Consider the following 27,962-nt stretch of genomic DNA (forward strand, 5'->3'; position numbering starts at 1 on the left):
TGTACCTATGGTACAAATAAGAAGGTTCTACTAAGGTAGAAGTGGAGGAATTTTTTGAGGATTTAGAGAAAGCATCTGACACAATGAAAAAGGAAAAGTTGGTCCTTGTTGGGGATCTAAATAGCAGAGTAGGAAATGATTGTCAGACATACAAAAATATATTGGGAAAATTTGGAGAAAAGAGCAAAGCTAATAATAATTGCAAATATTTGTTGGATTTCTGCTCAGGACATGGACTGGATATTACTAACACCATGTTCCAACATAAAAATGTGGACAAATTCACATGGAGAGAAGAGGCAAGAAATAAGAAAAGTCTCATTGACTATGTTATTGTTTATATATAGTGATGTTTTCTCCCTTGTGCAGGACACCAGAGTGTACAGAGGATTTGAAATTGGAAGTGATCACTAGTTAGTCTTGAGCAGGATGAAACTGAATTTCATATTGAAAATAATAACATGTAAGAAAGTTTTAAAGTGAATTAAAGTTGAGCATCTCTCAGATGTGAACTGTAGACTAAAATACACAGATTATTCAAGAAAAAATGAGAGTTTGAGAACAGGAACCAAACTTTAAAGATTCAGTGGCAAGCCTTGAAGAAAGCCTTGATTGATTCTGCCAGAGAGGCATGTGGTGAGGTTGTCTGCAAGGACAAGGATAGAAAAAGCAGAACTCCATAGTGGACACAGGAAGTTAAAGAGGCAGTGAAGGAAAAGAAGAAAGCATATCAAAAGTTCCTGGCAAATAAGTCAGCTTGTGCTCTTAGAGAATACAGAGACAAATGTAAGAAAGCTAAACAGTGTGCAAAACTAGCTATACAAAAGTCATGGGAGGACTTTGGCAAGAACATAGAAAATAAATATCAAGAAGGTGGCAAAATATTTTGGAGGTTGTTGAAGAAGCTTAGAAATGGAGGAAAGAGTACTGTAAAAGGAGTTACAGATGATAAAAGTGACATGAAAATGGGAGAAAAAAAGATATCCTTGAAATATGGAGTAATTACTTCGAGAAATTGCTAAATGAAACAAGCAGTGATAGCACAGTGGTAAAAAACACTCCACAGGCATACAGTCAGGAATACATATCCATACTTGAAGTAGAAAAAGCCATCAAAGATTTAAAATGTGGAAAGGCAGCAGGAGTAGATGATATTCGACCAGAAATGCTGAAGTATGGTGGTATAAGTCTTGCAGTGGATGCACTGCATAATTTAGAAGGCCTGGACAGAGGGACAAATTCCCAATGATTGGAGTAGAGCTCTCATAGTACCCATATATAAAAAGGGAAATAAAACTGAATGTGAGAATTACAGAGGTATTTCCCTACTGAGTGTTCCTAGTAAGATATATGCAAGTATACTTGAGAAACGGTTGAGAAGAACTGTGAAAGAAAAGCTTGGTGAAGAACAAGCTGGATTCAGGCCAAATAGAGGCTGTCAGGATCAGATCTTCACTTTACGACAAATAGTGGAGAAATGATGGGAATATAACAAAGATCTCTATTTGAGTTTTGTAGATCTGGAAAAGGCATATGATAAGGTGCCAAGAGAGAAGCTATTCTATATGGTGTCAATGGGGCATTATATCAAGCAATACTTAGTCTTTATTTGAGTTGTAGGTCAGCAGTTAGAATTGATGGAAGTACAGGAAGATGGCTTAATGTTAAATCTGGTGTGAGACAAGGATGTACATTATCCCCTCTGTTATTCATTATCTATATGGATCACATTATGAAGGAAAGTGGTATTAAACATGATATCAAAATTGGAGATGTTAATGTCAGCTCTCTGCTTTATGCAGACGATGTTATACTTATCAATAAATCCGCTACGAGTCTGCAAGATTCTCTGACTAAATCGAATAACTGTTGTAATTGATATGGTATGAAGGTCAGCAATAAAAAGACAAAGACAATGAAAATAGGCAGAATCGTTGAAAATGTCAACTGGTGAACGGAGAACTTGTGGAACAAGTAAAACATTTCGCCTACTTAGGCACGATTTTTAGTGAAGATGGTAAATTAAATATGGAAATAGACAACATAATCAGCAAAGTTGGTATACTAGGAAGTCAATTGAATCAATTCATATGGAATAAGAGAGAAATTATTCAGAACACTAAATGAGTTGTATACAAGACAGTGTTCAAACCAGTTTTAACTTATGAATCTGAGAGCTGAGTCAGAAATAAAACACTTGACCAAAGACTAGAGACCACAGATATGAGAATCCTGAAAAAGATTAGAGGCGTGAACAGATGGCATCAATGGCAATATCATATTAAAAATGAGGATATTAGGAAAGTACTTGACTTGTCAGTATCCAGGAATGTGTTAGCTGAGCTAATCTCAGGTGGTATGGTCATTTTAACAGAATGGGCGAGGAAAGATTGGCAAAACAAGTGTTCTCTGCCAGGTTGGCAGGAAAACGACCCAGAGGAAGACCAAGATATAGGTGGATTGATACGGTACAAAGTGCCTTAGACGACAGAAATATAAGATCTGATAATATTGGAGTCTTGACAAGTAACAGACTGATTTGGAGGAAAATTGTAGATAGGAAGTTAGTAATGATGTAAATTTTTCATGTAGTACTATCATATCCTGTACACCCCTTGAGGGTACATGGCAGGAATTTGATGATGATGATTACACAGTTTTCATCAAATAAATTTCCAAAATTCTTTAATTTGCATTACTTATCTGATAATGTAGGGCAAGATTTCAAGAGATATTTTTTAAGGACTGATATACAGAAATACTGGTTTGAAAAAGATAGGGGATTGCTGATTTTATAAGAATCCTGATGCTTTTGGTTGACATTAAATTTCATCATCTAATAATAAGAATAGTGATAGCATAAAAGAAGTCAAGTGTAAAGAAAACATCATAACAGGGGAAAAAAAAAAAAAAATATATATATATATATATATATATATATAGCGCCTGTGTAGCTCAGTGGATGTGGCGTTTGCACACCACCGCGCTAGGCCGCACGAAGGAAGTCTTGGTTTCGAGTCTAGTCGGCGACTAGAGGAAATTTTTCTAAGCCTTTTTTCGACCGGTTCCCGAGTTAGTCGATCTCTGGCACGGGCAAGCAGGTTTTTCCTCCCGGAAACTCGGATTTTTCGTCCTGTAAACTCAAGAAAATCGACCGTAGAACCCACATTATTTCAGACATTAAATATATTGTGTTAGGGTTAGAGACCACGAGATGGCGGCACATTTGAGCCGTCTCTCTTCACTGCGTACCGCTTAATTAGTGATAGCCTTGGGCCATCTGTCTCTGATTGGGTACCAGTGGAGATTGAACTGCCCACTCAGTCTCCAAAAGTTAGATAGGGCTAAATGGCCTCGCCTACTCCCGTATATACGGGAATAAAAAGGCGTTAGCTGATTTTTTTTTTTTTTTATATATATATATAATGGTTGCATTATAATCTACTACTGTCAAAAAAAAAGTACTAAAAGAAAGCAATTAATTCTAAGAAAGTGAACCAATTTAAAGAATGAATGCAATGTCATTTACAATTTTGTCATATATCCAATCTTAATCATTTCACTGCTGAGAATAGAGAAGCTAACCAAACTATCGTTGATGACTTATTTTTTTTTTATTTAAATTAAGAAAAATCAGATTTAAAACTTTGATTTTTTTTCCAGTTCAAGGTTAACCAAAATAGTGACATAAATTATGTTTTATTGAAAATCTTGCTCAGTATTTTCATATAATACCAAACATTCTCTATTGCCCCATCATACTTTCAAAATGTAGCGATTATATGAAATATTTAAAACAGGGGCTAGGTACATAGGGCACTTACCCAACATTTCATCTGAAAATCAAGACATAAGCAGAAGAATACATTATAAAATATTAATACCAGAAACACTTACATTTAATATTTTTACTGAAAAAGGTTTGGCTAAGTTTCATAGCCATTGTCAATACAGTTATATGAAAACTCAAAAAAGAACAATTTAAATGAAAGCACATGATATTATGTGCAATATCGGCTGCAGGAGAATAGCTCTATCTGCATTAATAGATATTCAAAATAAATTACATTTATGAAACACATGAATGGTAAGTATAACTTCCCAAAATTGAGAAAGTTTTAGGCAATCATTTTTGTTTAGATTCGGGTTGTGAATGTGTGCTTCACAGCTTTCTTTGTAGAGTCTTTCTAGAAAAAAGTAACTTTTGTGTAACACTTTGGTTTTGTTCTACTGAATTCTGTGTCTTGTAGTTAAAGTGCAGTTTGCTAAACTGGAATTGTTGGTTTAATTAAGAGAAATGTATTCCTGATGTTCTTCTAGACAAATCTGTGCAGATTGACCAGTTTGTCCATAATAACATAAACCACAAGAGCAAGAGATTCTATAAACTCCAGGAACTGGATGGGAAGCAACTTGTACATTTCATTTATCTGATGAAGTAATCTTGCTATGTTTTTTAAAAAGTTCCTTAATATATGGAATACAAATCCTGGTAATTTCTTCTTGAGGAGGGTTAGGATGACAGCCATAATTATTGATTAATTATAATCAATAATTATGGACATAATAAGATGTTCAAAATATCAAACATCTTATATTCTCCTTAAGTGTCAGTTCAACAGCCTGTACAGCCAAGTAACTTGACTTATTAGAAACCTAATTAATGCTATGATAAGGCAGCTAATTCCAGCTGCATAGTGTGCTGTCTGTTACTCAGCAGACAGCACACTATATTCTCTGGGCAGCTTGTGTCTTACATGATATAAGACAAGTTCATATGAGACCATCTGACTCACCTTCAGTTGAAAAGTCATTATAAAGGATCTTCATATCCTAGGCAGGATTCCAGCCTGGGTCTTTCCAAAGGGCAAGTTTGATACTGAGTAAGCTATGGAGGCTCAAGAATATAAATGTTTAAAATGAAAATACAGTCATTTTCTCAGACTGTTTACAAAAATAAGCATTTTATTCTTAAATTATTTCTCTGATAAACTATTTCTTCCATAGCTCAGCCAGTATTGGCATGCCCTTCAGGTGGAAAGCCTAGTTTTGAATTTAAAGAACCTTTATGAAGGCTTTTCAACTGAAGGTGAATTAGTCAGTCTCAAACAGCAGTTAGGATTTGTCCTCCCAGAAATCCAGGTTTTTCATTCCTAAGTTGCAAGGTCTTCTGGTTGGGTTTTCCAGCTAGAAGAACATGCAATTCACAGACATGGCAGATGGTGTGTATAGGATTAACTGCCCTATCATAACAGTAAGAAGGTTTATAAGAAGCTAAGTTACTTGGCTGTATTTTATATTCAGTGTAAGTCATTCTAGAAATTCACTTTAAATAATACTGAGGAATAATATTTGCATCATTCATTCATTCACTTCTTTAATATAATTTTTTTTTCTTCTTTCAGGCAGACTGTTATATTCAAAACATGCTAATGAAGTTCGGCAAGTGTATTATTGAAATACAAAAAATTAAAATAAAATGTGTCAGCTTATATATGAAAATTTCATTTTCATATATAAGCTAATATATGTTCCATCTTTATGCTCAGGCTTCCACATTAATTATTGATTTATTTTGTGAGTGGCAGTGCAACATAAAAATGTAAACCTGATGCTCTGATTATTAGCTTAATGAAAGCAAATAAATTATTACAGTTTAAGTCTTATAGTGAAAGCATTATTTCTGGCAGTTTCTCCAGATCAAATTCTTTTCAGTAATTCTTACTGTGGTTGACTAGACATGAGTCATGTTCTAATGCAAAAAAAAATCTCCATTTTGCATTTCAAGCTAGAAAAAATAATGGAAGATAAAGCTAATTTCTTAATAATATTAATAATGAAATTGTTACGATTTCAAAGCTTCAGCCATTCGGCCACATAAAATCACAATGCCTAAATATAAAGAACAAATATTACTGTCCAATGTACATGAGAAAACCTAGTTAAACTTACTTTAAATTTTTTATGCCAATGATACTGATATTGACAAAGTTCGCAACTTGGTGGTTTGCGGGACCTTTTGCTGGAAATCTCTAACCATCTCTAAAGAGAAAAATAAACCAAAAACTCTCAATATACAACTTATACAACTAGATACAAATCTGCTAAAAGTTTTGAATGTTTAATTAGACTTACTATATATATATATATATATATATATATATACACACACACACACACACAACTTTACAAAGGACATCCAGATGTAATAAATAAGCAACATATATATATATATATATATATATAAGAACATAAGTCAATCTGATAAGCCAACAACCATTTAATAGATAGCTTACTTCTAAATAATTGTTTGTTGAAAAACAGCAGTTTTGTAGGATATAGCTTGCAATGAAAAACTCTTGGAATCATACAAGTGATAAATTTCTTACTTGGATACAAGTGCTTTAAAGATGATAGGTCACTCATACTGATAAGAAATATATATGATTGCTATGGGTATAGCCAGTTCCTAAAGTGTATGGCTAAGAAACGTTGGCCATGGTGGCATAGTGAGTTGATGCAATGATCCATATATGAAAGGCTGCAGGTTCAAATGCCGCTATGAGTAGAGATGTCATAAAATCCTCTTCAGACAAAATGAGCACAGCTTTGGAATTTAGGGATTGTTTGTAAAAAAAAAAATAAAATAAAATAAAATATTATAATATTAATATTTTAAAAACATATGATTACTAATAAATAAAAAACAGAGATCCTCTTATACATGTGGCATGCCTGTTTTATGGAATTATAATGATAGTTTTCAATTTGCTGTTTTTTTTTTTTTTGTTTTTTTTTTTTATTCTGGCATTTGCAGAGCTTTCTTACAGTAAACAGACCAAACATATTGTTATTTAGTTTTAATTATAAAATGGTATGGGGATTATACTATTCCCATCAATAAAATGTAATATGAATCATTTTTTGATCACTTATGAAAGCCAAAACATCTGCTTCTCAAACTGAATCATGATCTTTCCTTGGTGTTCCAAATTAAAGAGATCCCAAAAATGAAATCTGGAAATTATCCTAAAAGATTTCACATGGAATAGAAATTCATGGTCAGTCAAGCTGGAAGATATTTAACCGTGAGAAGAGGCATCATTGTGTGAAAAAATATCAGAAGTATGGTGGGCAGCAGCAACGAAAGGATAGCAGATCTCTTAACAAGCTGCTCATAGTATACCATATACTGTATGATGTGGAATGGTCCTTCAGAAAAACTGAAATGAAATCTCATATATAAAAACATTCGATATGAAAGAATAGATTTTACAGAAAAAAATATGGTGCATGGTGGCAACACAAAACCAAAGGTAGCTTGTAACTAGCTGTTCACAGAATCTTATTCTTAACCATGTCATTGATTAATTTCTACATGTTCCTATCAAGGCAGTCATTGTCTGATATAGATTCCTCCTACCCTCATTCTGAATCCACTTTTCCCTTCTATTTTTATGTACTGTTTATGATTCTAACCTCCTGAGGTCCAAGGCTTAGCAGTTTGCTTACTGGTGGACAGAGAACTTCAAAATATTGTAGAAATTCTTTTATTTTTCTAGAGTTTGCCTTCTGTAACCTTAAGGAAGTTCTGTCATAGCACATTTTCATAAGACCTTCTCTTGCTCACTTTACACAGATTTCAGTTTTCAATTATATGAGGAAATTGTCCTCTTGTTATGTAATATGTACAAAATTCTAATGATGGATAAGTACATGCACAAATGAACATCTACTGAAGTTTGCTATCAGTAGCTGGTTTTTAATCAATTTTGTAGTTCTTTAATAATAAGCTCTTATTCTTTTAGTTTCTTTGAAAAGTTTTTTTTTTTTAATTATAAAGTTTTTTCATGAAACCTTAAATTTTAAATAACTGAGAAGTTAATTAAAAATCAGATGCTGGCAACAAATTTCAGGAAACTGTGTATATGCACCAATGAATTACATAACATTTCTAACTATTCAAATTTGGGTAAGATTTCTATGTCCAAATCTAAACAAAATTTGATTTAATTTCATTATGTACAAATACTTAAAATGATATTCTTTTTTTTTCTTTTTTCATGTGTTGGACTTTTTTGCATTGCAGACCTAATGATACAAGTTAGAACAGCAAATCATAAGATTTTTACCTTAATGAAAACCTATGCATTAAAATGATAGTATATGAAATATCAAACTCAAAAATTCAATTGGAATTTATTTTACATTAGTATATGCAGAACAAGTTCCTAATATTTTGTAATAAACCATATAAGCAATAATACCATATTCTACTTTCATTTTTATTCCAGTATTATAAAGGCTAGAATCATTTAAAAAAAAAAGTCATAACTTTACAGCAACATGAACACACATTATTGCAATTTTTTTTCCTTTATCTGATGGTTATGATTCAAAAATACATGACTGATTCTACTAAATATGCAATTCAAAATTTCTTTAGAACTAGCTTGTACAGTACTAGCTGTGAAGTGAAACATGAAGCAATCCCAGAAAAGCTAATCCTAAAAATACAAATGCTGAGCCTGTCAGAATGTTGTTATTTTCAATCTAAATCATTAAGTTATGTCACTTACATAGCTGATTTTCACTACAGCAAATTTATAGGGCTAAAAGAAATGTTTTACATCAGAAAGTCTGCTATAATGCTAAAAATCCTATGCAAAGTCTATTAGGTTTTGGACAGGATTTTTTTATTATAATATTAATATATGATATTAATATTATATTATTATAATATATTATAATATTATTAATATATTATATTAGGAGAGTGAGGACTGATATATTTTTAAATAGTAATTACTATTTATCCAACTTTCAAAACAATCACCCTTACATATCAACTGACTTCTGGTATAGTTCGCCCACCGATTAGAGATCCCTCGACACTTCTGCGCATGTCAGAAAAAGGAGAATCCATTCCGATAATAGGGTAATCAATCTGTCTTCTGGGATGAGTTTGTTTATTATTATAGGTCGGAAAATTTAGCTTTTCTTTTACGAAGATTGCTATTTTTAAAGCGTAACTATTTTGCTTGTATAACAGTTGGAAAAATGTACGTAGAGTATTAACAAAATTAAAAAAGTATAGCATAAAACAAAAATTTAACTAAGTTTATATTTAAGAAAGTTTTCTATAAAATACAAATAATTATACAGAAAAACAGAAATGTTTTCAAATGAACTTAGATATTCTAAACTTACAGTTGAGAGAACTGAGACACTTTGATGTCCTAAACCGATTAATTATTTATGACTTGTTGTGAATGCTTTTAACAAACCCATGCAAAAAAATGTTGGAAAAAAATACCATTATCAAATCCTTTTAATCTTCAGAGTCATCTGAATCGGTGTCCGAATCGCCATCACTTTCACTTAAACTGATCACCAAAGGTTCGCATAATTCTTCAATAATTCCGTCTCTATCCCAATACATATTTTCCCCAGTTTTGAACTGTAATACTTTCAATCGCCTGTTCTGAAAGCTTAAAAAGTTTCAACATGTCAACATCCCCAGTTACGTTGCGATGGCGAATGAAACTTTTCACTTCTGCCCAAACATACTCAATAGCATTAATATCGCAATGATATGGTAGTAGCCTCAAAGCTAGAAATCCATGCTCTTTGAGCATCATGTCGAATTTAAATAGTTTAGTTGTGGGCGAGTTTCTTTTGACCAAATTAAGCAATTCAATTTTTCACATATCTGGGGAATGAGAAATGTTATTTGGAGATAGCCAATCCTTCTTATTAGACCAATTTGGAATTTTGTTTAACCGAATAGTGATATGAACCGTTATCATTTATAACAACAGCATTTTTAGGAAGGTTTGCAATCAGTTTTTCTTCTGCCCACTTTTCGAAGATCGTAGAATTCATTTGCTCATGGTAATCTCCAGTAGTTGAATTGGCTTTGTATAGTAAGTTTGAATTTGTTAAAAAACCCATTTCTCCACCCGCACACAAAATTATTATGCACCAGGAGGCATTTCCGGTTTGTAGCACTCCACATTCTTCTTTAGACTGCCAACATTTTCCATAAGTTAAATTGCTATCAATCCAAGTTTCATCTAGATACACAATCGGTCTTTTCTCCTCCCTGAAACGTCTTATTGCTCTCAACTACTGCGTTCTAGATAAAACAATGTCACTTCGCTCCATGATAAGTTTCCTTTTATTCTGGGACTTTTTAAAACAAAATCCGATTTCATAAAGTATTTTCCTTAAAGTTTCTCTTTTCCAAGGAAAATTAATTTTTTCTTTAAGCACAGGAATCAATTTCTGAACAGTTAGCACTCTTTTCTCGACCACGTAAAATTCGTGAATAGTTCTTATAACGTCTACATCAAAATCATTCAAAGCTACGGTTTCGATAGTTTCCTTTCTCTGGCGCTTTTTTTTTTAGGAGATTTAAATTTTGGCTTACCTTCATCTTTTGATTCCCTATGAATTCTTTTAACAATCAACCATAGAATGTGAAGCTACTAGAAGTCGTTTGTGCATTTCTAAGACCAACAGTTCAATTCTCATTCTTTAAAGCCACATTCTCAAACAACACCCAGAAACAACTTGAACTTCTGCACAACTTATATATACATATATATAGGCTTATGCCTGCATATGCATGAGCTGAAATTTATGTAAATAATAACCTGGAGACAACCCTTCGCTTTTCTTGAACATTTTTGAACACGACATATTTTTCATATTCTCTTAACTCTGTATAAGAGATATAAATTTATTTCCGATCAATATTCTAACAAGAACCCTCGGTTCTTGTTAGAATAAGTTAAAGTTTATTTAAGTTAAAAAACTTAAATTTAAGTAAGTTAAAGTTTATTTAAGTTAAAAAACTTAAATTTAAGTAAGTTAAAGTTTATTTAAGTTAAAAAACTTAAATTTGAGTAAGGGCCCCAATTTATTCTGCATCCATTGTTTGTTTCTGAAAAAATAAAATAACCAGAACACTCAAAATGCTCAGATATTCTTCATTCTCTGATTAGTTTTAATACTAATCTTCTAGACATGGCTACCTAATCAATTCTGTTACAAAACATCCCCACTAATGCACGGGTGGTTGTGAAAGCCTGCTCTAGATGAGCATGTATAGCTCTAAGTTTATAAGGCTTGTCTTAAAAAAAGTACAAATAGGTCATCTGCTTTCTTCTCTATTTAAATGTCTTAATCCAAAATTTTACTTGCAAACTTAACATAAACAATCAAAATTCTCATAAATTAAGGACTGTGATGCAATCAACTTTCACCATAGAAAACATATTCACTAACCAGAGCTCCACAGGTTCAACGCTATGTAAAAGAAATTCACTATGACAAACTATTCCTGTGGTCCGTAAGATGTTTGCCATAGTGAGAGCCAGCTGTACAAGGATTATTCCCATATTTTTGTTCTTGTCAAATTTGATTACTGTTTACTTTTCCAATTCTGTTAAATCTATTACAGATCATCTCACATTTTAACTTGTAATTACAATGTAATTACATATTGATATGAGTGAAGTAGCGTGAATTTTGGAAGTAACGACTGGAGCTGTACAAACACATGTAAAAAAAGCAGCAATTGTACAATCCATGTATATCCCTTAACCCTTTGCAATCCATAATTTCTTTATCATTCATTAAATCCCTTCATCATTTTATGTTTTATCATTTCATTTCTCTCACTGTTTGTAGGTTTTCTCTTTTTCATGCTTGCAAAAAAATGGTGGCACTGATTATTGAATATTTCTATTTTCTTTCAGCTGCTTCAATATCATGAACAGTTTTCTAGTTGCAAAATTGACAAAATTCTATATTCTCAACTACACAGAAACATTTCATTATACATGCCAAAGGCCATTTTCCTCTGAAATCTCAAAAAAGAATAATGTCAATCATACTGTCTTTTGTACAAAGATTCTACAGAAACTAATGAAAAAAGAATAACTTATAACTGTATTACTATATTAGAATATGCTTTTCTTTCAACAAATAAACAGTACAAATTAAAAACAGCTAATGGCAAAGAAACGCACACATTTACTAACATTTAATTGATGAAAAATGTTAAAAGCAATATGTTATTCTTCACTATTCAAAAAAGCTTCTGAATAGCAGGATGACTAAACATAACTGACTCTCACAGGATTTTAAATTAATAAGCAGTTTAACTACTACACAGCATTAGAACATGTATAAAGAAAACAAAATAAACCTGCTATATTCAAGTACCATAAGAATACATCAGCTAAAACAGATTAAAGTTCTTAACTGAGAAAAACAAATATAAATTCTAGTTTTATTTATTTTATATCTGAATTTCTATTATTAACAGATCACCTTTAGTTTTTCACTTTCATTTCATGAAATTAATGTATTAATTGTATTACAAACTTTTAACATATCAGTTAGTTATTTTATATTATTAACATTTTGTATCAACCACTGTATTAAATACAATGGATGGTACAAATATTTTCAAATGGTATACATAGTTTTTCCTCATTAGATTTTCTGTTAATTAGTTTTAATGAGAGTAACTAATTTTATAATCTCAAACACTCATTTTTCAAAACAATAATGAGCTCAAATCTGTAATGCTACTACTTCTACTAATTTAAAAATTTGCTGTTTCAGAAATAAGCAAGAAATTTATGAGACCTAGTAAAAATTAGATTATAATTACCATCAAACATCCACAGTGAATATACTGCATGGTCCCTGAACAACGACATGGTGATATTAAAGGATCACTGTCTTTTGCTGTCATGTGGCAAATTTTACAAATTGGTGATCCACCCTCTCCAAAACTGCTAGCCAGGCTAAGCTGAGCAGCTGAAGGTGAACCAGCAAGAACTCTATTCATTAATGGAAGAGATACATGAAAACCTGGATCTTGATCTTTCAGAGCTATGTCAGAATGTTTTTCTTCTAACTTTGTTAATGTATTTGTTTCTGGAATATCCTCAGTTTCACTTGATGATTCAGCTTCAAAAATAGCAAAGTTTACTGTAGGCGTTAAACTAAAGCTGCGGCATCGGAATTCTTCATCTTCATTATCTCTTGTTCCTATTTCCCAATGAATACTATTGGGCCTCTGCAATCCAGAAGGACCAGGAAGTGGTTCCATATTTACTGTACTTGCTGAGTATGTTGTTGATAGGTAACTGTTGCTACTGTCCACTAAAGATGAAGATTTATCAACTGTGTCCATAGTCCTACAGTCAGCACTCTGTAAAGAAGTACTTCTTTGGCAAACATTTGCATGGGAAGAGGAATCATGAACACAAACAGGGTTTGATTCACTTTCAAGGCTTTTACACTTATGTTTTGCAAAAAGCCATCGTTTTCCTGAATGTTCACTACATTTACACTGACTACCTGAGATGTCTGCATTATCCTCAGTCATTTCAATAACATCAGCCGAACTATCAAAAAGTACAGTACAGCCTCCATTTCCTCCATAATGAGGAACATAAGAATTGGATAAATTGTAACTACCGCATAATTTAAGATTCTGAAAGGTGGGATTTTTATCACAGCTAACTGCATAGCTGTCCTCTCTTCCAGTTTCACAGACACTTGAGGCACATGCATAATCACCTGATGTTAAACTTTTGACTGTACTGGGTACCTCATTCCACGAATGAACCGAGGAAATATTTGAGTTGCTCCACACTTTAAAGGGTGCAGAGAGAGGGGAATCCTGACCTAGTAACATGGGAGAATCTTCACTGATATGGTCATCATCAGATTCTGGGCTGTCAGGTCGAGTACAAGTCCATCCTTCAGCTGCTTCACCTGATGATAATGCAGATGGACACTCTGAATCTTTCTCAGATGTACCTGATATATGAATTTCAGTCTGTTCACAGTCATAAACCTTTTCAGAGGAACTACCTTCCCTATGTGTGCCTATTGCCATGGCTGCATAAGAATTTACAGATTCAGGTTCTTTAGGAGAAGTTCCCAAAAACATAAGTGTATTTTCTTCTAGCTGTCTATGTTGAGTGTCAACACTGCTATCATGTTCAGTGGATGCTGCTGTGTTTGAAGGAGAACCTGATGCACAGTTAGGACTAGTACATGAAGCTGAGTTACTTGGTGCAAGGCCACTTGTCTGATTAGTGGCACTGGAAGGCTTACTCATGCCACCAGACTTGTGCTTGCACATAGTCTGAAATTAAAAACAAGATATCATTAAAATTTACATGAATTTCATTAAAGAATCAAATCCTGTTTAAAAATATAAAATAAAGTTAAATTACCACTGAAATTTATAGCTGATGTCATCCAATTTAGACTTCGAAAACATATGATGTAAGCTTCAATATCTTCGTGTCTCATAATATGATAGTAAACATCATATAGTGTTAAACACTATGTTATTCAAGAAGCATTTCCAAACATGAGGAAAAGAGTAATCCAGATTAATGTTTAAATGTTGCATAATTAATGTGAAGTAATTAACAAAATGCTGTCATAATCAATATTAATACTGCTATAATTGATTATTAATTTTGTAGTTAATATTTAACAACAAAATTATCCCAACTACTGTAAGCCAAAGAGCACATGACACAATTAACAGAATGGGAAGGATGATCAATTAGCATTTTATGTGACAGATTTAGCAATGCCAAAATTATGATACTGCAGATGTCAGAAGAACACTGTATTCCAAAGTGTAACACCTTGCATTTATTAGCAGTTTTAATGTTAATAAATGCAAGGTATTACATTTTGAAATACAGAGATATAAGGCTATATACTATATTGGTGGAGCTGTACTTCAGGAAGTGGATGAGATTCGAGATCTTGGAGTGATGGGTGGACAGTGGTTCTGAGGGCACATTGCATGCATTGCAAAGACTGCACATCATATTGCTGCTATGATAGAAAGTACACTGACATGTAGGGATAAGGAGGTGATGGTGCATCTAGATAAGACACTGGTTAGACCACATGCATGTGCTCAGATTTGGTCACCTAGTTTTCACTGTGATGTGAAAAAACTAGAGGATCCAAAGACGAATAACCAAAGTGATATCAGGACTCTGGAGTGTTGGTTATGAAAGAGTGTTTGAGAGAATGTGGATTACAGAGGAGATATGATAGAGACCTTCAAGTTAGTTAAGGGATTCTATCGGATTAATACAGAAGAAATTATAAAAAGAATGGATGTTAAGATGGGAATAATGAGAAACCATCCCTGAAAGTTGTATAGAGATGTAGTGAAAAAGGGGAGTGAGGAGTAGACTTTTTACATGGAGAATTGTTAATGAGTGGAATGCATTGTGGGTGCAGATAATGTAAATAACTTCAAAACTCATTATGATAGACATGTTGCTGGTTGAAGGGAACTTCCCATGAGGAGGCTGTTGACTCCATGGAGGTTACCAAATAATAACACAGATTTTCAAACTTAAGATACACGTCTCCTTTTATAATAATTATGAACTTATGATAACATACATATGCTTTTATGACAGATTCAAATTTAATCCAAAGGATGAAAACAAATATTAGCTGTTGGAAGACTGTTTAATATCTGAATAGAATAGAACAGAATATCAATGATACTAATATAATATATGTTATGTATTTATTATATATAAACTTATTTACTAATAGCAGTGAGATGGAGACAACATACAGAAAGAATGAGTGAAGGAAGACTCCCCAGGGAGATACAAATATCGACCTGAAGGGAGAAGGAATAGAGGATGGCCTTTGAAAAGATGGGAAGAGACTATAACAGGCCACTAGGCCTATTACTGGAAAGGAAGAAAAAGTTATTTACTAATAAACAAATAATAAATAAGCAAAAAAATAATAAATAAATACATTTGTTTATTTTTAAATCTGTCTTGTTATTTCTAATAACCTTAAATAACATATCCATTTTTATCGTTTCAAGATAGAATAGATCATTTCAAAACTCATAGACAACAAGCAATAATAATAATATTCTGGATTTTCCTACAGCATGCAGGAAATGTAGGTCTGATTTTCTTAGTTTCTTGCACTTTGCAAATTCCGATTTTTTTCTAGTGGAGTGGTCTATGTTGTAGGAAAATCCAGAACATTTTGCATTCCACATACAGGCAAATAGGCCTTCAGAATGCAGGCACTTTAGAGACAAATACTGTTGTGGTAGTGATGGGCAGCAGATGCTGTTGATGGTAGTTGTGTATAATGGAAGAATAAAGTAATTGGAGAGAAGGTTAGATGTGTGTAGCAGAGTAACCTTCTGCAATGAGTCCTTGGAGGCATCATGTAGTAATAATATACACAAAAAAGTATTCCTATATAGAGGCTTCTTAATTAATAAGCCATTAATTAAGAAGAAAGGATCATTCAAAGAAACATTTCTCTGGCACATAATAAGAAATGCAGCAATCAATCAATATCAACCATTCAGCACATGGAAGGTAAATTAAAATCACAACTTGGCTCATTTTTCATTATAAATGCTTTGCTACTTTCTGGATTAGCTAATGTACAGCTTTACAATTTTTTGTGAGTGGAATGACATTATTATTAGTAGTAGTATTATGTAACACCTCTGACGACTCATTGCAAGAGAGCATCCCTACTGTCTCCACTACTTAATCCTCCATTTATGCATCAGCACCATCCACACATAATGCCAACTAACTTTGACCACTATATATATATATATAAATTATATGATATAATTTTTTATATATATAGTAGCTGTCTCTGTATATTGTTATTATTACATCACACCTTCCAGGGAGTCCAAAGACTCATCGAGGGAGGGCATCTACTCTACAACTCTTCGTCTCACTACTCCACCAACCTTCATCATCTAACACCAATGCCATCTACCGCCAACTACCACCACTAGTACTTTCACAGACAATCACAAACATCCATGCCCAACGGGATTCGAACCCACAGCCTTTTGGCTGGTCAGCGTGTGTGTATATATATATATATATACACACACAGAGACATCAGTCTTCTTAGCAAATTGAGTATAACAGGATTATAAATACTAAGTATTGCTGATCAGTAGCTGAGGAAGGATAATAAACTGTTGGATATCTGTAGGGTACTTCTAAATATATGAACACAGAATCATCAATGCAGACAGACTGCAAAGTGACCATGATTATTAAATAATAGTTAATTTTCTGACAATAAATGGAAATATCATCTCCTGAATTAAATTTCACACCTCTGGATATGAAACAAAATTATACTAATTTAAAGATAGTAATCTTATTCAAAGATTCCAGTGTATCGCATGAAAAATATTTTAAGAAATTATGAAACTCATGAAAGTGAAATTATAAACACTAATTTTCTTAGAATCTTAAAAGAGATATATTTTACAATTAGCATTAAAATACAGGCATATAAACTCCCAAATTAAATTGTCATTTTATTGTTAGAGCAATCAATTATATGAAATAAATTTAACAACATTAATAGCTGTCAACCATGTAGTGCTGTCATAGTAACTTGAACACCCCCTTGGAGGTATATATAAGGAAATTTATTTTATTTATTTATTTATTATTATTTTTTTTTTAAATAACAACCTCAGCCTCACTGTAACTTCCTTCTTTTCAGGTGTGATATGTTTGTTATGACAAAAATTGCTTTTAAGATAAAAGTTAGTTAAAGTGCATCTATAGTGGCCTTACTGTCATGTAATGACAGTAAGGCCACTACAGATGCACTTTAAGTGTTAGTTATTTTTGAAAATTTTGGCATATATTATAAAATTCACTGTTAGGCAAAAGGCCACACCTAACTTATTGGAAACCAAGGCAAAGTTTCCATATTATCTTTTTCTCTTCTTTTCCCTTCTATAAATATATATATATATATTCACACTGTTAGCCTAGTGGTTATGTGTTTTGCAACCATATGCCTGAGGAAGGAGTGTCCTAGGTTCGATTCCCGTTGGTGACGTGAGGAGCTTAAAGATCTTCCTCAGCCATAGCCAAGTTAGCCAGTCTTGGGCATGGACAGCAGGGTTTTTTCCTCCCGCAAAGCAGGCAAACCGATCCAATTAACATACAATTCGATAGACATGGGATACCACCGGGAATAAGCAGCAACCAACCTATTCCACGGGATTATTGGTTATGGAAGCTTACACAGTAAAATGTGTAGGCCTGAGAGAAAGCGTAACATACGATGATATATATATATAATTCCACAGGTGAGATATATATAATTCCACAGGGCTGCAGAACCTCTATTACATATTACCATCATGTGTGGCTAAGCTCTTTCTTTTTAAAAGAATTAACCTAATTACTCCCCCCCCCCCAACAGCAGCCAGAGGTTGCACTATTTGCAGAACACTAGTGAAGGCTGTTCCAAAGACCAGCAGCAGATGGAATAAGAAAGGGGGGATGCAACATCAGCTTGGCAGGTTTGAAGTTAAAAGCCTTGAAAGTACAGTATATTAAAGAGAGAGTGACCTGACAAGAAATATTTTTATTTTTATCCTCTAGCCAAACATGAACAAAACAAAAGACTGCACACGAAGTAACTTCATGATTATGCTACTTTTTATTTGAAGGTATGTGATTCATGTCAAATTTCTCTAGTAGCCCATAATGCAGCACACTTAATTTCTGGAGATGTATGCTATCATGCATTATAGCAAGAATCACTACCCAGACTGGTTTCAACCTTTATTGATTGAGATCCAGACCCATGAAAATACTGAGAGACAAATCAAGTTCCTCACATTCATATAGGCTTAAAGGACAGTGGTGGGATGACAGCCATCAAAATAACACATGTACCTATGGAAAAGGTATAAGACAAAAATAGAATGTTTGTGAGAAAGCAATTGGAGTGAACCATTGAAATTAACTGAAGTAGCATTCTTTGGACACTCAAGAATTTTGATATCAATTGAAGTGTGAGAGCAATATTCTACAGTTGATCAGATTTGTTTCTGTAAATTTAGCAACTGTACATCTCTTAGTGCCACCCACAGTACTAATGTGGTATAGTTTTACAACCTTTCACTGGCGTAAATATGTTGACATAAAAAATAAATAAAATAAAAGCACTCCATTTTCTAAAATAAATATATATAAAGAGAAAAAACACAAATTTCCACCTATCTTAGCATCAAGAACATGGGTTCATTCATTGTAAGACATTTCAATCTGCTATTTCTAGAAATTCCTTAATTAACACATCACTTTTCAAGTCCCCTGAAATAATTCTTCTTTGTATATTTAAATTTTGATATTTTTCTAGACTGGAAGAGCTTGTTTTTGGTCCATCTCAGTGACTTAAAAACCTTCTCACAAACAACTTTTATGCTGCTGCTGCTAATTGCCCTTCTAAAGTGCAATATCTAGAAATGCTACTAGGCAGTGGTGGTGCTAAAGACTGATCGCATATGTACAGTCTTTAGTCAGCAACAGCAGTGTATATATAAAGAGAGAGAATACAAATGTCCACCTATTTTATCATCAAGAACATAGGTTTCTTCATTGTAAGAAATTTTAATCTGCTATTTTTAGAAAATCCTTAATTTGACATACTTAGGAAACACTTTACAGCTAATGTTTTGATATTTCAGTCCAAAATAAGTATCATCATATATTTAATATTTTGAACAGCAGCTCACAAGTTAAAGCTAGATATGTCACAGCCAAGAGACACAATATTTTCAGGATTTATTTGTAATTAAACTGAAATGAATTCTGCATTTATTTGTTATTTTAAAAAATATAAAAAATGAATAACTTTAACATATATGTATATGTATTTTTTAAAATCTGCTGCAATAAGTATTTAAATTTAAGTTAATACATATTATGCAATGTAAAAAATTAACTTTTTAAAAGAATTTTTATGTATTTCTTTTTTGACAAAATCTATTAAATCGTCAAGGTGGAATGACACAATTACTTTTAATGATTTCTTATATATATATATATATATATATATATATATAGGTTCAAGAGTTTTGGATTTGGTTATAGCATCAGAAGAGTTGATAATAACTGAGATGACATCTCTCCCACCAGTTGGAGAGAGTGACCATATGGTTTTGACTTGGAAAATGAATACACATGCAGGAGTATCAAAGAGACGGGGACGTATGTGGAATTATAAGGCAGGTGATTATAATAGTCTAAGACGTCAACTTGGGAAAGTTTCATGGAGGGAGGAATCGAAAGGCCGGGATATCATTAGTGCGTGGTAAATTATGAAAGAATATTTGTTAGCAGCAATGGTAAGTTGTATACCACGAGTGAACAAGAGGACACAATTTGGAGTAAAGTGGATGACAAACAATATTAAACAGGAATTGTATGCAAAAAAGTGGCTATGGAAGAGATATAAGGAGATAGGTGAAGAGAAGATGCATGAAGAGTATAAGACACATGCCAGAAGAGTGACTAGTATGGTAAGAAACACGAAACTGGAATATGAGAGGAGATTGGCCCTAAGATCGAAAGAAAATCCTAGGGAATTTTTTGGATATGTGCCCAGCAGGAGGAGAAATGGCTGTGGAAGAATGATATTGTGGGATAAAAATGGGAATAGAGTGACTAATGCAGAGGACATAGTGAAATTGTTCAATGAACACTTTATTGGTGTATTTCATCCTGAAGGAGTCAGTTTTAATGCTAGACGGATTGGGCAGGTTCGAGGTACAGGAAGAAAGTGTGTTTCAAATACTGAGTACTCTGGATGTCAGTAAAGCTGTGGGACTAGATGGTATTTCACCACAAGTTTTGAGAGAATGTGCTAGGGAACTGACAGTGCCTTTGACCTGGCTTTTCAATGAAAGTTTGGCTGCGGGAAAGGTGCCCGTGGAATGGAAGGAATGGAAGATAGTGCCACTGCATAAGGGCGGTAGCAGACTGGAAGTGTAGTTAGTAAGATCTTGGAGAAAGTAGTGAAGAACCGTATACAGCATTGGGCAGATGAAGGTAACGTTATCTGTGAGAGTCAACATGGATTTGTGAAGGGGTGCTCTTGTTTTAGCAATATGCTAGTCTTTTATGATAAAGTTACAAGAGCATTAGATGAGGGAAAGGCATATACTGTCATTTTCTTAGATTAGCGAAGGCATTTGACAGGGTGCCACATGATAAGCTGATATTTAAGTTGCAGCACATGGGTCTGGATGTCAGATTGGTCAACTAGATTCAGGAATTGGCTGTCCGATAGGTATCAGAGAGTTGTGTATAGTGGGGCAGTTTCAAGGAAGCAGAGGGTTACACGTGGGGTTCCACAGGGCTCAGTACTGGGACCTATATTGTTTACCTTTATATCAATGACATTGTCAGTGGATTGCAAGGGGGATATTCAGTTGTTTGCGGATGATGCGAAGCTTGGAAGGATTATTAGTAATAGTGCAGATGCGGCAGTCCTGCAAGAGGATTTGAATAAGCTAGATAGATGGGCAAATGAATGGGGGATGTCAGTTTAATGCAGCAAAATGTAAGGTCTTGAGGTTTGGGAAACATTGATGAGACACTGCATACTCTATGGGAGGAGTTATATTGGAGGAAGTAGGGGAGACAAGAGATCTGGGGTTGATGATTGATAGAAACCTGAAATTTAGGGGACATATTGCAAAGGTGGTGAAGGTAACACAGAGGATTGCTGCAATAATGAGAAGGACGCTGACCTGCAGAGATAAAACTTATCATTCCATTGTATAAGATCATGATGAGACCACACTTGGACTATTGTTCTCAGATTTGGTCCCCAGGATTTGAAGGGGATAAATTAACTGTGGAAAGGGTACAAAGGCGGATAACAAAGATGGTTTCAGGACTGTACAATGATAGTTATGAGGATCGGCTGAGGGAATGTGGACTGCAGAGTTTGGTGGATAGAAGGAGAGGTGATATGATTGAGACTTTTAAACTGTTGAGAGGTGGTTACAGGGTTGACACTGGGGAGTTCTTTCACTTGGTTGAACAGTGGGAAGGAGTGATGACAAAAGGCCATCCCTGGAAGTTATGAAAGGAAACTGTGAGCAAGAGGGTGAGGAGTGGTTTCTTTGCATGGAGGGTGGTTGAACCATGGAATGCATTGCCTGATGGAGTGGCGAGAGCGAGAACAGTCAATGAGTTTAAGGAGTAGTATGACAGACTGTGTTTCTTAGGGGAGGACCTCCCCTCGATGAGTCTTTGACTCCATGGAGGCCCGAATGATAATAATAATATATTTATCATCAGAAATAGAAAATGCAGAATTATTTAGAATAGTACATTTGAAACAAATTATTAAAAATATAAAATAGTTTATAAGATGGCAAAAGAATTCATTATTTTGTAGCAGTGGTACTTGGTTAAAAAAAAAAAATGAGTGACCTATTAAATATGAAGTGTGGTTGGAATTCTTATAAGGAAAACTCATAAACAATTAAAAAAATTACCTAAAAAAATCAAACAGTCGATAATAATTATGCTATTTCATATTACTGAATATAACATGATTTTAATTAAATTAAACAGTACCTTGCTGACATAAATTAAAGACATTTACATGAGTTTGATAAATGGGAATATATACTTTGAATATGGTAGGCAAACATCAGAATATATGTGGCATCAACACAGTGTGGAAAAAAAGTCAAACATAACAGTTATTGTATATCATACACAAGCTCTCTCTATCTCATTCAAATATTCTTTATTATTCTGACATATTTGCAGTAAACAATAAAACTGGTTTCACAAAGCATATCACATCACATTACATTACAAAAGAAAGGACAGAAAAAATGACTATTTGACATTAATTATGCATATTATTATTATTTGACACCTCCAGGGAGTCCAAAGACTCATCAAGGGAGAGTGTGCCAATGAACAAACAAAAATAATTCACTTTATTTATTAAACATAACTAATCATGAGGAGAATTACGGGACAGCCAAAAGCATTTCTAGTCTAAAAATGTCCATTACGAGTGAAAAATATCCTATCACTTATGTATGCATATAAAATAATTATAAAAACAGATTAATAATTTTTAGTAATGTAATTTCTCACAAAAGGCTGTAAACTTATAGTACATTACTGCTGTAGGTGAGCTAAGGATTTTTTAAATCCATTTATTTATTTAATTGTTTCACATAATTCAGAAATCCTGCTCTAGAGACCAAACATGGAGACCACATCAGGCAATGAAATTCATCTCCCACCTAAATCATCACATATCCATGATAGGATTTGAACATGCAGTCTGTTGGTTGGACAGCAGGTACACTTACCATTTGGTCAACTTTGCAGGCATACATATAAAATTCTAGAAAAACTGAAGAGAAATGAAACTGGTAATTATAAATCTCGATAAATCAAAGATACACCCAGGATTTATTTTTGGGAAGAGAATGCAAGGATGTTCCAGGGACAGTTTTTTTATAATACTGGTATGTATTTAGAAGTTTTTTCCCACTTGGTCAGTCCTGAAGATACTTCAGGTGCAAACTTTGTTTGCTTACACTTGGATAAAGGATTAAACTAAATTTATTATAGTCTAACCAGTGGGGAAAAACTTCCAACATCTTTCTCTAAATCCAGAGTAATTTAATAATAAGGTGGTACACCCTTTGGCAAATCGTATAGCTAAATATGACTTCTCAAAGTCCTTTTTAGGGCTTCCAAGGTAACAAATGGCAATGCTATAGCCAATGAAGTTTTAACTGAGGCTCGGCTGTTGCCGTTATCCAGCCATGACTAGAGCTATTAGCTCAATAACACCTCATTCACACAGATTTTCTTCATTCAGATGACGGGATAAAGAGTCAAGGACTCAGTCCATCGCCCAGTTCTTTTAAGAACTTAGTATCACCACTTCTGGGTCCGGCTCCCACTGACAAGACCTCAAAAAAGGTCAAAACCGGTCTGGGTAGTGGCCCTTCCCTTAATGCATAGCATTATACATGTTCGCAAGGAGCGATGAGAGCTTGATCCACCTTTACCTTTGCCTCAGTCCTGAAGATACTTCAGGCGCAAACTTTGTTTGCTTACACTTGGATAAAGGATTAAACTTAATTTATTATACTGGTATGTATTATTTTACTGTTCAAAAATGGAGGATGTATATTATGTAGCCTACTATTAGTAATTTAAGAGTCCCACTGTATTGCATAAGCCTAGCTAGTCATACTGTACTTCTCTATCAAACTTTAGGAGCTATATGATATATTAGTCAATTTTGTATATATACATACACATATACATATATATATATATATATATATATATACACACATACATACATACATCTTCAAGGCCCACTCTTCCTAATTGGGTTGTGGGGGCAACAGCTGCAAGAGGAACTTCCAATGGTCACGATCCTCTGCCACCAAGCTCAGGTGTTCTGGTGGGATTCCCAAACGTGTCCACCCAAGGTTTTGGATATAATCTATCCAGCGAGTCCTTGGCCTTCCACGTGGCCTCCCACCCTCTGGCTTGGCAAAGAGGGCCTGCTGAGGGAACCTCTCTTGTGGCATTCTGACCAGGTGCCCGTACCAGCATAACTGTGATCTCTCAACACGGAGAAGCAGCAGTTGAGTATTGAGGGTTTCCCGAATTGCAGAGCTTCTGACTCTGTCGAGTTTTGTCAGCCCCGCAACCCCTCGAAGGAACCTCATTTCAGCCGCTTGGATTCGTGTCCGCATTCTTTCGGTCATTACCCAACTCTCATGACCATAGGTGAGGATGGGGACATAGACTGTATTGAAGACAGCCAGCTTTGCCTTCTGGCTTAACTCCCGCTTCAATACTACCGAACGGCCAAGCTCCCACAATATTGAGCTTGCTAAGCCAATTTGAGTATCTAGCTCTACGTCCCATTTTCCATCATCCGTGAATATGGACCCAAGGTATTTAAACTTCTCCACCTGTCTCATTGGGACTCCACTTACATTTAGAGTGCACTGGGATGGTTGTCTTGAGACCACAAATGTTTCAGTTTTGGCCACACTGATCTTCATTCTGGCGTCCGCACAAACAGCTACAAACCTATCCAGGGTCCGCTGGAGGTCATCTGTGGAAGAGCTAAGCAGAACTAGGTCATCTGCAAAAAGCAGATGTCCAATGCTACATTTTCCAATTCTGACACACTCACTGCCTCGGCTGTGCCTATCAATCCAGTCCATAAATATTATGAAAAGGAGAGGTGACAGAACACACCCTTGGCAGAGGCCAACGGAAACTGTGAAAGGTTCAGACTTTGTGCTGTTTACCCTGACACAAAACTCTGGGCATTCACACAGGGACTTGATGGCAGCTAATAGTTGACCATCCACTCCATACTCCTGTACTACTTGCCAAAGCTTATCCCGAGGAACCCGGTCATATGCCTTCTCCAAGTCCACAAAACATGTGTAGACATTCTTGGCATATTCCCAAGATTTCTCAAAGACTTGCCTTAAAATGAAGATTTGGTCAGTTGTGCTTCTACCAGGGCGAAAGCCACATTGTTCTTCCTGGAACTTTGACTCAACTATGCTCCTGCACTGTCTTTCCAAGCACTTAGCATACACTTTCCCAGGCAGGCTGAGCAGAGAGATGCCACGATAGTTACTGCAATCCTTCTGGTCTCCCTTCTTAAAGACTGGTATTATTATGCCTGTCTGCCATTGCTTTGGTGCTCGCCCAGATATCCAAGCAGCCTGACACACTCAAGTCAGCCAGAGAACACCGTCTCGATTTAAGGCTTTTAGCATTTCGGGCCGAATTTCATCATCGCCAGCAGCCTTGCCCGATTTTAGCGATTTTATTGCTAAATGGACCTCTTCTGCTGTGAGACTAGTCATTGCCCCAATCTGCACCTCTTGGATGTCCACAACTGCTGGGCCACCTGGGTTAAGAAGGCTCTCAAAGTATTCCCTCCATCTGTGGAGGATATCCTTCTCGGTTGTTAAAAGTGCACCATCAGAGGCCTTAATTGCCCTTGCTGTGCACGATTTCCTCCCTCGAAGGCAGCGGATGGTCTGCCAGAATATTTTGTTTGCATTTGCATAGGATGAGTCTAATCTTTCTCCAAAGGATTCCCAAGCCTTCTGCTTTGCTGTCTTTACTGCCTTAGTGGCAGCTTTTCGTGCCTCAGCATACCGCAAACGCATCTCAGGTGACCTGACTCTAAGCCATGTTAGGTAGGACTCCTTTTTTGCCCAGACAGTTTTTCGGACTTCTTGATTCCACCAAGGTGTCCTTTTCTCACTGCCCGTTGCCACGCCGAGCCGCTTTCTGCCACACCATGAGAGTGCAGAGGCAGTGACAGCTGTTCTGAACAGCTTCCATTCCTCCTCAACATCTGCAGTATGTGCTTGGGAATCTCTTTGAACCTGAAGGAAATGTCATCTGCAAAATTCTTCCTCACAGCCTCATTTTCCAATGTCTCCCATTTCACGCAGTATAGCTGCTTAAGCCTACCAGCGTTGATGGTAGCATCTGGTTTCTGAAGCCGTAGAGTGCACACAACAAGGTGGTGGTCAGTTGACAATTCTGTCCCTCTTCTCACACGAACATCCAACACTGAGGAAAATAGGTGTGCTGAGACTATAAAGAAGTCAATCAGAGACCTTTGTTCTAGTGTATCCCTGTAACAGGTATACTTATGGACTTCTCGATGCTGGAAGAAGGTATTGATTATGGACAAGCTGTTAGTACAGCAGAAGTCCAATAATTTCAACCCATTCGTGTTAAGGTCAGGGGCACCGTTCCTCCCAACCACACCCCTCCATGTCTGGTCATCTGTTCCAACATGTGCATTGAAGTCACCCATTAGCAGGACTGATTCTATGTCTGCCACCCTGTCAAAAGCAGCATCCACTTCCTCTAGGAAGGCAGAGTATTCTGACTCCAGATTAGGTGCATAGGCTTGCACCACAGCCAAATCATGGTTTTTCATCTGAAGCCTTAACACACATACCCGTCCCCCCAATGGGATCCACTCAGCAACACAGTCTGAGAGCTGGGGGCTTGTGAGTATCCCCACACCCGCCTGAGCAGACATTGTTGGGCTCACACCAGAGTAGCAGAGCTTCCACCCCCTTATCCAGGTCGACAGTTCCAGAGCCTCTCCTCTTGGTTGAAGAAAGCCCGACTAAATCTAGCCGGTAGCGCTTGGTCTATAATTGGAAACATCTGTTCTCAAACCATGCTTGTGGAGAGGTATTATTTTGTTCTTTCCACTCCTAGGAACCTTCCCCATTGCAAGACTTTCTTTAAAAATGTGTAGTGATATGTCATCCATTCCCTCAGCCTTCTTAACATCTAACCCAAGCAACAATTGATACGCCATTTATTCTTTCACCTTTAATCCTCCTAATTTTTGCCTCCCTTCTACATGTTGCACAGCATCATTCACACCATTATGATATACACTGATGAAGTGTTTATTAAATAATTCCACTATCTCATTTGCTATGGTTACTCTGCTACCATAACTATCCACAGGTATCAACCTGCCATAAAGCAGAAAAATTCCCTTGGATTAGATTTGACCCAACTGGCCAATCTCCCCTCATATTTTACTTTTTCTTTTTTAACCATGCTCGTCACTTTTCTGGTCTGCATTTTATATTCTTCAGGCATCTGTTCACTGCAAACTGTCTTGTACTTATTCCATAAAACTTCTTTTGTAACACAGCTTGCTTGCTTGATTTCACCATTCATCCATCTCACTCCTACTCTATTTATTTGCTTTACTCTTGGTATGTGGTTAATTGCCTATATTAGATAGTGCCTTATATCTCATGCACTGCCAACATCTTTTCTACACAATTCATCAACCCAATGTATTGATGCTAGTTGACTATGGACCTTCTGATAATTATCCACCTTTTAGCTCCACACATAGACCTTCCTGATAAAAACTTTTTCCTGTCTGATTATCTTCCAAACCAAACCAATATGATTAAGACATAAGCTATTGAAAGGTTATCAGATATAAAGACTGAATTT

The 27,962-nt window shown here is 35.2% G+C and overlaps 1 protein-coding gene across 6 annotated transcripts in view; it reads right to left on the bottom strand.

Moving 5' to 3' along the window:
- LOC150096746 (uncharacterized) overlaps positions 1–27,962 on the bottom strand; it is a 128,780-nt gene that overhangs the window by 10,718 nt on the left and 90,100 nt on the right. For all 6 annotated transcript variants that reach the window (XM_090408250.1, XM_090408253.1, XM_090408249.1 and 3 more), the window contains 2 exons: positions 12,689–14,179; positions 5,953–6,042 (listed from right to left, as the gene is read on the bottom strand). In XM_090408250.1, the coding sequence (XP_090264376.1) occupies positions 5,953–6,042; positions 12,689–14,179 (1,581 nt within the window). The remainder of the gene's footprint in view (positions 1–5,952; positions 6,043–12,688; positions 14,180–27,962) is intronic.

The sequence above is a fragment of the Typopeltis vanoorti genome, chromosome 18 (genome assembly GCF_054136105.1).
Source record: "Typopeltis vanoorti isolate ZY-2024b chromosome 18, IOZ_Tvanoo_1.0, whole genome shotgun sequence".
In the NCBI taxonomy this organism is placed as follows: Eukaryota; Metazoa; Arthropoda; class Arachnida; order Uropygi; family Thelyphonidae; genus Typopeltis; species Typopeltis vanoorti.